The sequence below is a fragment of the Lissotriton helveticus genome, chromosome 1_2, assembly GCF_964261635.1.
Source record: "Lissotriton helveticus chromosome 1_2, aLisHel1.1, whole genome shotgun sequence".
In the NCBI taxonomy this organism is placed as follows: domain Eukaryota; kingdom Metazoa; phylum Chordata; class Amphibia; order Caudata; family Salamandridae; genus Lissotriton; species Lissotriton helveticus.
In genome coordinates this window covers 61,218,495-61,232,553 of record NC_136058.1, presented here as the reverse complement: position 1 = coordinate 61,232,553, position 14,059 = coordinate 61,218,495, and the positions used below count along the sequence as shown (strand labels likewise).

Genomic DNA, 14,059 nt, shown 5'->3' with positions numbered 1-14,059 from the left:
TCTTCCCCAGCGGAAATTGGCAAACTCAGGCGAACTATCTCCAAGGCTCATGTTTCACTTCGACATTTAGCGCGGATAGTGGTACTCCTCTCGTCCTCCATCTAGGCGATTTTCCCGGGTCCTCTCTATTACAGGACTCTACAGCGTTTGAAAACCAAGCACCTCCGGAAAGGCCTCTCGTACTCTCAAAAGATTCCACTTTCGGTCAAGGCATAGGGAGGAGATGAATTAATGGTTGACCCACATGGATGCCTGGAATGGCCGTGCGATCTTTGTTTCCCATCCCGATCTCGTAATCTAATCGGACGCCGCCGGCTCCGAATGGGGCGCACAATGTGGGGAGTTTACCACGGGCGGCAAATGGTCCTCCAAAGAACTATCTCTACACATCAACTGCCTAGAGTTGGTGGCATGCTCTTTTGCTAGCCGAAGTGGGATCAAAGAAAGAGTGAAATGTACAGTGCTACTCAAAATGGACAATGTAGCGGCGGTTCGTTACGTCAATCACCTGGGAGGGAAGAGGTCAAAGACCTTGTTGGACATCGCCCGGAACCAATGGGAGTATTGCCTGGTCAATCAGATCTCCCTGTCGGCGGAGCACTTCCCAGGGTGCTCCAATCAAGTGGCCGACTGGCAGTCTCGCCATTGGAAAGATGTCAGCCTCTGGAAGTTGGATGGTCATCTCTTTCACCAAATTCAGGCCAGATGGGGTCCATTCTCCATGGATCTCTTTGCCTCTTATCTGGACTTTCAACTCAACCAGTACTGCAGTTGGAGACCGGATCCCACTGCAGCGGCCATGGACGCCTTTCTCCAAGATTGGAGCAAGGGACAGTTCTATGCCTTTCCACCCTTTGCCATGATAATGAGACTATTGGCACAGGTTTGCATACAACGAGCCTACCTGGTGGTGATTACCCCGATTTACAAATTACAGGCCTGATTTCCAGCGATAATGGAACTTTCCTGGGATTTCCCAATCCCTCTACCCTGGTTTCCCGATCTTCTCCGGGATCCCCAAAACAATCCTCACCCACTAGTCCTTTCTGCCTCATGGCCTGGAAGGTTACGGACGACGTTGAAAAGTCCCTGGCCTTTCACAAGAAGCTTCCTCCCTACTTGCTAAGGCCTGGGCAGACAGTACGAACAAACAATCTCCTGGTCCAGATGGTTGGTTTGGTGTCTTGAACACCAAGTTGATCTCATGGGGGCAGATGGTGTCCATATTATGAACTTCTTAGCGAATCTGGCTTCCTAAGACTTTGCATACTGATCTAGTAATACCTTCAGATCGGCAATTTCCGTGGGGCACCTACCGGTGGATGGTCACCCGGTGGAAGAACACCCGCTAGTCCGTAAACTGCTGAGAGGAATCAGACTCTCAGTTCCTCCTGAACCCAAATATTCGACATTGTGGGACGTTAACAAAGTCCTTTCCTTTTTCCAATCCTAGCCCTCTAATAAGTATCTGTCCAGGAAACATCGGTTAGCCAAAGTTAGCAATGCTATTATGTTTGATATCCTGTTGCCGAGTCTCCGATGTCCGGGCCCTGGATATAACAGGAAGAGTTCTTACCCCGGAAGGGGTGACCTTCCACATTACTCGCAGAACAAAATGTAATTCTAAAGTGGTGTCTTATCCGGCTTTGCCACAAATCCCTAACTTATGTGTAGTCTGCACAATTTAAAGCATATGAAGTGGTTACTGATGACATTCGTCCTCATGGGGGGAAGCAATTATTGATTGCCCTCACAAAACCCCACAAAGTGGTTTCTTCTCCTACGATTGTCAGATGGGTCATGCAAGAGGCGGGAATTGATATTTCCCCGTTTATAGCCCATTCTGTAAGAGGGGCAATGCCCTCTAAGGCTTTTTGTCTGGGAGCACGTCTTGAGGATATACTCCATGCGGCAGACTGGTCTAATGACTCTACCTTTACGACCTTTTATTTCAAACCAGTTCCCTTTCTGGCAAGCATGGTGGTGGACACGCTTTGAACTAGCCTAATCCTCGCCTCCGGGCCCTGACATAGAATAAAAAATGTCCTAGCTATAATCTAAAGGAAAGTTTCAATTCTATTAAGGACACGGAGACCAGGATTAACCCTCCCTATACTTCTTTCAGGAAGTTTTGCCCTCCCTAGTAGAAGTTATGGTACACTTCAGAGCTGTTATTAATACCTGTGTGTTACAGGAAGGTGAATTGACTGTTCTGAAAGTGATGTTATATCCTTTGATTTCATGTTCTGCTTATGCTGCAAATTTCCCTTATGCAGTTATGGATAATATGTACCTCTTGATCTTTTAGGGTCGGAGTCTAACAAAAAGAGTGAGAAGATTGGCAGATTGCCACCTTCGTAGGAAGAAAGAGGAAGATAAACAGGCTACACAGAGCATTACACGGAGGACTGTCTTGTGATTGGATGGAATTTGTTTGTTTCTTTTCCCAGCTGCTCATGGGAAATGTAGGTTTTTCTGTGATACGAAGTTTCTTGAAAATGGCTGCTGGAGTAAAATTAATGTCATTAAAGTGAAAAGAGAACAGCCTAATCCTCACATCCGTGTCCTTAATAGAATTGATGCTTTCCTTTACGTTATTTAATTTACCTATAGGTCCCTAGTAAAGTGCAGTATAAGTGCCCAGGGCCTGCCAATTAAATGCTACTAGTGGTCCTATAGCACTGATTGTGCCACTCACTTCAGTAAACCCTTCAAAAATTACTCAGGAGTGGCATTGCAGAGCCTGTGTGTGCAGTTCTAAACTGCATAGTCGACCCGGCAAGTTAACCCTTTTGCCAGGCCCAAACCACTCTTTTTAATACCTATAACACAACCCAAAGGTAGAGCCTCGATAGCCCTAAGGGCAGGGTGCAGTGCATTTATAAAGTAGAAAATGTACTTTCAAGTTTTATATGTCCTGGTAGTAAAAACGATTAAATTAGCTTTTCACTACTGCAAGGCCTTTTCCGCCCATAGGTTAACATTGGGATTACCTTATTGCATTTAGAAGAGTAATTTCGAATTGGGAAATCCACTCAATTTAAAATCACAACTAATGGTAAAGTTGTATTATAAGTTGCAAGTCTGAAAATGCCACTTTTTGAACGTTAGCATTTTTGTACTTAAACCATTCTGTGCCTTCTGCCTGTCTCTGAATACACACCTGGGGTGAGGGATAGTTGGGCATTGTGCATTCCCTCCAGACAGACACACACAAAGGGAGCTTAGGTGTGACAGATGGGCCATCAACATCCTGATGGGTAATCCTGGGCAGGATGTGAGAGAGGAGCAGACACGTACACCTGATTGAGCAGTGCTTGTTCCCACACAAGGGGCTGCATATCCCCCTGTAGTAAGTCTGTAGCCAGGGTGGGAAGGGCAGGGATTTTGTGCACTTCAAAGCCCTCTCTGTGAAGTCTCCCCCACTTCGAAGGCACAACTTGATATAAGTACTGGACCCCTGACACCATCAACTCAGTACACTTATGGACCTGAGGATACTCTGCCAAGAAGGACTGCTGTGCTGCTGAATGGCCTGTCACTCTGCTGGACTCCTACTTTGCTGTGTCTGCCCTGCTGCCATCCTCGCCTAGGAGTGAAAAGGACTGGGCCTGCATCTCTGCACCCCAGAACCAAAGTGACTATAAGGACTAGAATTCATGTTCTGAAGTCTCAGGGACATGTAAGACTTCCAACAACCTTGCTACAGCACCTGCACTCTGACAACTGTGAGTCTTGCCCTGCCAAGTGGTGCCAACCCCGCCCTGGGCCTTGGAAATGGGTTTTCTGTGCTGTTTCCATCAAAATCCACCCATCGTCATCGTTGCACCGGTCGGAACCAATGCATCTCCACTCAAAGCCGACGCATCGTCACAGAGGACCAAGACAATGCATCGCTGGCTGAGCAGCTCAATAACAACACATCGCCTACATCTTAAGAAGCCAATGCATCTGGATTTGAGGCGCTCGGAACAGACATCGCCTACATCCACAGGGATCAACGATGATCTATCGTCTCCTCTGCTTCACACATCGAGCCCTGTCGACGGCGAAACAAGGTACATTTACAACAGGACAAGGCTGTTCCCTGTATCCAACCCGTGCTCGATCGTGGTTGGCCTGAACTTTTGGATTTGACCGGGTCAAATGCGACCAGATAGCCCCCGGTTGGCACTTTGTGCTGTGAAGCACTATATTTGCGGATATTATTTAAAAAGTCATAACTCCAGTTCCACATATTGCATTTTTGCTGTTTTGGTCTTGTTGTGTTCAATAAATTAAGCTCTATTTTTTTTACCCAGGTGTGGTGTGGTGTTGTGTGGTGTTTCTACTGTTTCTGTAATAAGTGTTGCACAAATACTTCAATAATTGCCTCTTAAGTTAAGCCTGCCTGCTCTGTGCAAATCTACCAGAGAGTGAGCAGAGGCTAATTGTGGTTGTATATATGACTTATCCCTACTAGCATTCTGTTTTTTGCGTGGACTGGGTGCTTACCTCTGCCAACCAGACACCCAATTTTTAACAGTTTTTAGGTCTCGCTAGACGTAAGCAAAAGCGAAGCTTTTGCGTCTAGCGAGACAACTTATGTTGTTACTTTTCGGGGAATGAGTACAGCAAAGTGCCACGCGCATTTGCAGGCCGAGATTCGACCTCGTGAGCGCGCACGTCGTCACTCACGCATGCGCACAAAGAAAGCCATACACACACTGCATATACACACACGCACCCCCCCTTAAACATACACGCGCACACAGACAGACAGACGCACGCACAAACACTCAAACTGACACACACACACGCGTACACCCCACCCCCACTCACCCCTCCTCTCACTCAACACACTTACCTGTTCTGGCGGTGCTCGGCGGCGGATCAGCATCTCGGGCGGCGGTAGCGCTTTGCGGGGCTCTCTCACCACATGAGAGCCCCGCCTTCCCCATGCGCCCGGCCGCTCTTCACCCGGTCCCCCATCTCGGGACCGGGACTCAATGCGGAGCCTTCGTGGCTCCTCGGGCAGCTCTCTCTCTCGCCGCGATGGGGCGGGACTTCCGGTTGGGGCCGCGCTGTGATTGGCCGGCTTCCCAACCGCTTCCGGGTCGTCGCAGGCAGCGCGGCGGCCCGGCGGGGATTTTCTATTTCTATTTAGCCATCTCTTGTTTCCTTGCTCCCGCTTGCTATTGATGCTGTACTCCTGGAGTTCAGAACTAAAATCTGCAGAATATTCCACTGTCAACTGGTTTGTGGAGGTGAGCGAGGTGCCCAGTTTATGAATAAACGCATCTCGAGTTTACAAATACCAAGTCCTTGGCGCAAGGCTCTTGTTCTGTAGCCGCTTGCAGCCCGCAGAGGCGGGAGCCTGAGGTGCGCGCAGTTTATTTATTCACAAAACTGAGGTAAACTCTTGCAGACCTTTTCTGTTTATTTTTGTATAAAATCCGTCTCTGGGATATCACGGAATAGATCGGGAAGCAGTAGCTGCTCAGCCCGAGTCATTTCCGAGCGGAAGCAGATGAACAGAAGCACATTTGACAAATAACAGGTGTTTTCTGAAGGAATTTCTAAACTGCTTCCATTTATCTGCCAGGGGATTCTCTGCACAGACTCCTAGCACTGGGACGCTCTGGTTATAGCAGCCATGGGCCGTGTGCTTTATACGCCCATTACATTATAAATTAATTACCAGCTTCGCTCACACCGCGCATCAGTGATGACGAACAGAGCACTTTTACTCTGACCCATGTGCAGAAACAACTGTTACTAATGACCGATGCCATGGAGTACAACTTGCTGACCTCAAAAGGCTAAAAGGCTGACTAGGACATGGTTAAAAGGCTGACTAGAGCGAGGTTAAAAGGCTGACTAGAGCGAGGTTAAAAGGCTGACTAGCACAAGGTTAAAAGGCTGACTAGAATGCAACACCCGCCCTTCAAATGGAAATATAGAATCACAGGTGCGAACTGTCCCAGAGTACCAGTTTGCGACCCAAGAGTGCATGTACTCTCCCCTTTACTTCTTCCCCAGGAGTACTGACACTCTCTATTTCAAATTAAAGCAGAGTGGAAACCGAGCACCTGCCAGGGGCATGCACATTTTAAGCACTGCTCGTGACCAAATCACAGCAGATGTCAGTGGTGAGCGTTAACTCGTGGAGTTATCGAGCAGACTGTCCCCACGGCGCTTGGGGTGACCGAGTGAAACCACAGTCAGGTGGCACCCGGGAATCCGGATGTTATGTATCATTGAGCAGGGAGGGCTGTCCCCTCCAACTTCCGGCCCAGGGGGAAGGTAAGGCGAACCCAAGCGGTGTATTTCCAGGGGAGGTTGCGGAGTGCACTGCGGTGTTCAGTCCATACCTGTGCCGCGCCGGATGTGACCACTGGCAGGCACGCGCCATGGCATGTTTAATGGATTCCTCCTGGCAGAGTGCCGCGCGTGACATTCTACCTGCTATCGACAGAACGATATCTGAGGTCATAAGGTCCTGGCTCGATGATAGGCGCGATGCTCTTTCATTCATGCAAATCGAGTTCCATGGATGAACGCGGTCTGCAGAGGCCAGGGCCCGCGGCCTGCTTGGTGATGCATACAGGGAGGCAGATTACAATAGAGAACACGCTGGGATTCTCATAGAAACCCCCGGCAGGGAAGAGCAAACAAGCACTGGCATAGCCAATTGGTCTGGCCTTGGTCTCCTCCAGCCTTTTGACAATTCTTTTTTCAGTGACTTTGCAAAACTTTATTATTCTGGAAGCTGCCGGGCCCTCATTAAACAAGCATTTGCAATGCAATAGGTCTCACATTATTAACGTTTGAGCTATTGGTGTTGCATTATTATTAGCAATGCCAATAGCTTAAACTTTAATAATGCGAGACCTATTGCATTGCAAATGCTTGTTGTTTCTGTTCTGTCTTTGTAGAAACATGATCCGCATACTCAGTTTTCAATCAACAATTTAGGTTTCGAAAAATACATTTGTCATTATTTGGTAATTGGATTAACTGCTTTTGATGTTGGACATATATATAGTGATAACTTTAATTTTTTTTAATTTTCGAGAAATCGTTTATTAAAAAAGAAAGAAATATTTACTCATACCTATATTCCAAAGCTTTTAAAGTAGTTATGGCATGCAAGTTGACACTGGACTCACTTGGCAGGGTCATAGCATTTACAACAGATCCATCAAGTTTGTCGTGAGGAGGATCTGCAATGAAAATAAGACTGTTAATGTTGCATCTCTTGCACAAGTCTCTGATCTACTAAAATCCCAGGTTAAAACGTAGGCTGATACCTGCATAGCTATACTCTGGAACCAGGGTTTCATAATCCAAACCGCAAGAGACGTGGCCCCCAAAACGAAAAGTGGTACATGCATTGAACTGCCCCTAGCTAAAGCAGCAAAGACAAACATTGTAACAACAAGCATTGGCAATGCCAATAGGTCTGGCTTTACAAGAATATGTTATGGCAAATTAAAGCATTACAAGTAAATAGCATAGGAGTAAATATCAATTTCTGAAGAAGTAAGGTAGCGTATAATAATATTGGTCTAGGTTAAAAGTGCAGGTGACAGTTGCACTGTCAAGTCCGACCTAAAATTCCTTGTAGGATAATGAATGCCATCCTCCCATCTGTGCTCCTGCTAAAGAAAAAACCCATAAATGATCTTGTTATCTAAGACATTTTAACAGCATACCAATCTCGTGTGTGGCACTGAAAGTTCAGGCTCAGGGAGCTGGATAAATACACAAACTTATAACGTCTTGCCAGAAAGTCCCTGGAGGCTATCCTGAGCCCCTGCATGTATGCATTAGCTTTTAGGATCTTTGATGGCTCCCTAAGGAAGGAAAACCTAAGTACGTCTGAAAGGTTGGATCTTAAACACTTGTCAGAATGCCCTGGGCAGAGATTGGCAGTGGTTATGTGCCTGAATTAGGACCTAAAAGCTGGTGCTGCATTCAATTTGTGAGGCTGCTTGAACCCTTGTAGCAGAAGTTGAGCCATAATGTGGAGAACACATGGGGTTAATTTCATGTTTGTTATGGCAGACTGTGGCCCTGTTTGCTTTGCCTGCTGACATTGCTCTGTTTGGAAGCCACCAGCCAGCATAAGGAATCCTAAGAACTAGAAGACTCTGAGCCAGCTGCACTCCAAGTAATAAGGTAGAGGTGGTCTGCTGAAGATTCAACCACATCTGAACCAGATGATCGTAAATATTTACTAAGTATCTTACATCCCACAACAGTTCGGCAACTGTGCTGAAATGTATTATGTTATCAACTGCTTTGTTGCTCCTTTTAGACCCACAGTCCTAGCTTTTAGTACCACTTCACCCTGAACTGTTGCCACTCGAGTCTCAGGACATCCTGAAACTAGTTACTCCACTGAACGCCAATGTATAAGAACTCCACGATGCTGCCAACTTTCTCTTGCAGGTACATGTGACACAATTGATACTGTTGTGCTTGTTCTCTCTTCCATTATCAACATGTTCACAGACATTTTGGTAATTAAATATGTTTTTAATTAATCAAAGAGAGAAAGTATCCCTTTATGGTAGAAATATTATGATTTTGAGCAACAATATCCATTTCCATAAAGCATTGCGAACATTATAACTTTGCAAACGCATATGTTTTAAGTACCTGTACCACTTGCTGTGATTATGTCTCTTTTTAGCTCTCAGTATAGTCTATGCTTTGCAAACCAATAAAGCTTCAGCAACATCAGATCTTCAAGAACATCATTTGCAGTAATATTTTGTATACAGTAAAGTCTATAGGTATTGGATTACCTACAAGGCTAGCCACACGGAACTGAAAAGCTACAAATGCATTTTACTGTTCCAGTCAGGCACAGTATTCCATCGGCCAGGCCCTGCACGACCTTTGTGGGGGGGAAAAAAAATAAGATGGACAGAACGTGGTATTTGGCCATAGGTGGGAGCGGTTAGCTGGGTTTGGCCTGCAGGGCATATATCCACCATGGAGAGTGACCCCAATGATCAGAAACGTAGGCAGTTCATGTGGAGGCTGAGAGGTCAGCCTGTACCAAGCACCTGTATGGACACAAAAATGCATAAAGCCTTTAAATATGCACAGCAGGTGTTGCACTTAAGGCCAGTGTCGAGCCAAAACAAGGGTAAAATTAATTGGATGCAAAGGTACATGGTCATTTGAGCACAGGGTTCGCATCTGGACCCAGGCCCAGTTCACAATAACCAAAGTTGACTCTTACATCTGCATCAATTTTCCACAGTACAGAAGCAGGTTCAAAAGAAAAAAACTTAACATTCTTACACCAAGGATTTGCCATATACATCATGGGCTGTGTGCATGCTCCCATGTATTCATAGACCAATGGGCAGTGTCTACGTCAACAGTGATTGATTGATTGATTGATTAAAGACATTTGCGTAGCATCCACTACCTCAGAGGTCTCTTGGCACATTAGCCACTCTCCACAATGTTTAGCCATGTGCAGTGGTGGTTCGTTGAAAGCCCTGATCTTTGGCCATACCCTATATCCCCTTTGTGGAAAACCCTCGCTTGTGCTAGGCGGGGTTGGCTGCTGGGCCAGCTCTGCTCCCAGCTTCCCATGCAGAAACCACCCACTGTCCACATTCATTAGCCATGTGCAGCTGAAAACCTATGTCAGGGCAATAGGCTCAGATTATACATTTTTGTCTCTGATTTATTCCAACAGCAGCCGAATGAAAACAGCACCACTCAATGACATTAGCCATGAACAAAGGGGAAAAACCAGTGATCCAAATAACAACCAATCATATAACGTGCAATCCATGACATTGTGTTGCAAACAACCCTCCTCCTCTTCGCTGCTCCGCCAGCAAGTTAAGTACTTCTCCTGGTGCTCTTTATATTTATTAACTCTGCGAGTACGTTTGCTGGATAATTCAGGTTTTCTTATATGATGCATGTAGATGGGAATGTAGTTATCTTTCCCAGTTTAGATGGGGCGCCAGTCTAGGTTTCGTGGCTTGGACTCACCCATGGTTGGGTCCTCCGACTGCCAAAGAGCACTGTGGGAATCGTGTCGTTCTAAATCAGAGTCCGTGAAGCCACAGAGATGCGCTGGGAGCCGAACAGAATTAAAACCTTCTTGTCTGCAGCGACACCACAGAATGTGTGTTTGTATTGATTTTAAGATTTAGTAGTCACAGTTTGGACGGCTCTCTCCGCCAGGGGAGCTATGGCCTCGAAGACATTCCTTTAAGCAGATTGTTTAGAGGATGTAATGAAACTATGTAAGTTGTAGATTGGTTGTCTGAGTCCACGTTTAAACATTTCTATTTTAAGCCAGTTGACAGTGTGGCATCCTTGGCGGTTCAAAAGCTTTAAACATGCAATATCTGAGCTTCCGACCCTGACATAGAATAAAAAAAAATCCTAACTAACCTGCAGAAATGTTAAAATTCTATAAGGACACTAAGGCAAATATTAATCCTCCCTTTGGAATACACTCCTTATGGATCTGTGATTCATCCACTCAGAAGTTACAGGTAGTAAAACTCACTAAATACACAAGTCACAATTATACTGTTTAATAAAAGACTACGACAGTACTTTCATGTTGTGACAAGACAGTACGCAGTGTTTGTAGCGCTTTGTTAACTTTTGGTTAGAATTTGGAAATATTGTTCATTCAGGTAATTACTTGATTTCCTGTTTACTAGGAGTGGATCAGAAACAGAGAGATCAGGCTTACCGGATAACTTTTCGATAACACGAATAGAAGAGAGGAGGGTCGTTGCTAACACGATGTCATGGACATTTTATGATTGGATGTTATTTGGACTACTGGGTTTTCCCTATGTTCATGGGAAATGTAGTTCAGTAGTGTTGTTTTCTTGTGGATGCTGTTGGAATAAAGAGGAGATAGAAATGCATAATCCTCGTCTTCGTGTCCTTAACAGAACTGAAACTTTCCTTTATGTTGCCGTGGAATATTTTTACTAAACACAAGGCTTGGCTAAAGGCCCTGTACCTGCCTCAGTGTGCACGCTTTATGTTTTTTCCTTAAATGTACGACATTTTCTTTGGGAGCACTGAAACACTTCTGCAGATCCAAAATGGTTCACCTTTCTGCGATAGTTCCTGGGAATCCATGTATTCTTTTTGGATTCATGTAACAAAATGGTGAGCTGTGGGATTCACTAAGGCACAGCTTGGCCCATGGATTTGGCAGAAACAATTGGTTACTTTCAAGGGGTTACATTTCTGGGGTCCCGCATTCTCTCAGCGACGGGGATCTTACAGATCCATCATTTTGTGCAACACATGATATACAAAAGTTTTGCATCTCATAATGGCAGCAAAAACATACATTTTCTTTTATGGCCAGCCAATCAGATTATGTTAGTCTGCAGATACTTTGTGAATCATGCAATGGGCTAAGGGAGAAAATGTTCCCTCTTCCAACCTGGTTCAATTTATTTTTCAAATTAGGATCCCCGTACCACACACGAATCTGGATTCACAGAGAATTTGGGAAATAGTAAATAGGATTTCTCTGTACCTTAACCTTGCATTTAATTCCAATATCTTTTTGCAGTCAAAATATCTCAAAAACTACCTTATGGATTTACACCAATCCAGAAAATGGGGTCTTATACTTACAGAGTATTCAATTCATGCCTGTCTGGTCTAATTTCATTGAAAGGTTTTGCCACGGCGTAGAGTATAAATTCAATTCAAGTGGTAGTTAAAAAGCAAAATCCTTGAATTTTTGTACTCTCATTTATATTTTTCTCTGAGGAAGACTGTGTATGTATAAAACATGACATACTAAAATTTAGCTCAATGCAGGAACTGGATAAAAAAATTTATCAGTTGTTGCCAAAGTTGTTATTGACTCAAAAAAGGAATTTTCAATGGAAGCTTAGACTTAACAATAACTGCACACTCGCCGTCGTCATGGTTTTCAGAAAACATTGGAACACTGCATGAGCACTTTAATAAACCTATGCCAACTGTCACTAACTTCTTTCCACTGTTGCACAAAGGAATGAAATTCAGGCACCTGCACTTTACATTAATGTTTGTGAGAGGCTTAGGATGAAATTGCCAATAAGAAGAGTGTGGTTTCCTTCCTCGAAATCAATGAGATTATCTCCTGGGGATAGGTTCACTTATTGACATAGACCCACATGGAAAGCACTGCAGAATCGATGATCTGGGTTTCTGACCAGCATCCTGATCTGTGCATATTATGCAGAACCAATACGGAGGTGTTTACCCCTGCTACAGTGCTCTCCCTGTGGCCTTTTGGAAAGACAATCACTGTCAACCCTCTAGCGTGTGCATGTTCTATAATGGCCCTCCACAGTCTTTAGAAGTGAGCTTCAGCACCATCTTTGAACACACAGAAAGAACCCATAGATCTGTGCATGTTCTAACATGTCTTAAAGACGGCACTTTGGCCTCTGCATCAACACTAATCGTGGATCAATAGACAAGAGCTGCATTTCTAACAACTCCTGTGCAGGATCACAACGTAATAGCACATGCTGCAGAGCATTACTCAAGCTGTGCGAGTTGTGTAGCCTCCCCTTTTAGATCTGTAATGCACTGCTAAAAACACGACTTGTGCAAGCACTGCACGTTGTTGCATGTGCAGTAGAACAGACATCTTGACCGGTTCACATGAGCAGTAGACCCACATACATGGCATGTGCATGTGCTACAGAACCATCACCCTCATTATTTAACATGAGTTTTAGATCTAAGTCTTGACATGTGTCACTTGTGTGAAAGTGTACGTGTGTGTAGCTTGCCTTAGATTTTACCGGTCACCTCTGTGTATGTATGTGTGCAATGCTGCAGCCAGCGCAGTGAATTCTCCGTCTGTGAGAGAACGTATACTTCTGACGTCAATACTTCAGCTACGCTATGCGATAACGCAGCTTGCTGAAACCATTTGACTAGTAATTTAAACAAGCATTGACAATGCAACGGTCTCGCCTTTTCTAAAGTTAGAGCTATTGGCATTATAAATGACAATTTTTTTATTTATGTGTTGGTTTTGAAAACAGGTAAATAAATGGCATTGTCATTTACAATGTCAATAGCTTAATCTCCCCCAAATGCCACACACAAACATACAGAACCACACCGACACACGCATAGAGCCCCCCACCCACACAGAGCCCCACATCCACACACAAAGCACCCCACCCACACAGAGCCCCACATTATACGCTTGCCTGTTGATGACGAGAGACTAGGAAATTAATTTGTAAATTATATAACATGATGACATGGATTACATCAAACAGTTACTGGGGAAGACAGTCATGAGGACTAGGTGGGCAAGGTAGTACGGAAGGATATGATTAATGTTTAATTATGGAGGTTAATTTACAGACACAATGGAAAAGGCAACAAAACATCAACTTTCATAACACAGGGCATGCGCTACAAACGCAAGGATATGCCACTAAACTGCTGATTCTCCAAAGAAGGTAAGAGTGTTAGTCTTAAATGTTGGCATTGTTGAAATCAGTGGAGATTAACAACTGTATGAAGTGAGAGGATGGTTTGCATGGTGGGCTATAGAAGAAATCTTGTGGTGGGGAAGTTGCCAGTGACCACCACACAGTAGTTGGGAACAGACAGACAGACACACACACAGAGACACACACACAGAGACACACACACAGAGACACACACACAGAGACACACACACAGAGACACACACACACACACAGAGACACACACACACACACAGAGACACACACACAGAGACACACACACACACACAGAGACACACACACACACACACAGAGACACACACACACACACAGAGACACACACACACACACACACACACACACACACCCCCACCCCACCCCACCCCACCCCACCCCACCCCACCCACTATAGAACACATAATAATAATAAATATAGGTACCACTGCATTTACTATGTTAATTAAAAGCCCCCTCCTGCCTGTACAGCTCCTTCGAATGCCTGTCGATCAACATCAATTCTCACGGTCATAGCTCACGCCAATGCCATCTCCTCTACCATCCCCCAG

At 44.9% G+C, this 14,059-nt stretch overlaps 1 protein-coding gene across 1 annotated transcript in view; it reads right to left on the bottom strand.

Annotated features, from left to right (window-relative positions):
• LRRC40 (leucine rich repeat containing 40) overlaps positions 1 to 14,059 on the bottom strand; it is a 440,314-nt gene that overhangs the window by 172,023 nt on the left and 254,232 nt on the right. Inside the window, exon 10 of the mRNA XM_078668782.1 lies at positions 7,097 to 7,205. Within this exon, the coding sequence (XP_078524908.1) occupies positions 7,097 to 7,205 (109 nt within the window). The remainder of the gene's footprint in view (positions 1 to 7,096; positions 7,206 to 14,059) is intronic.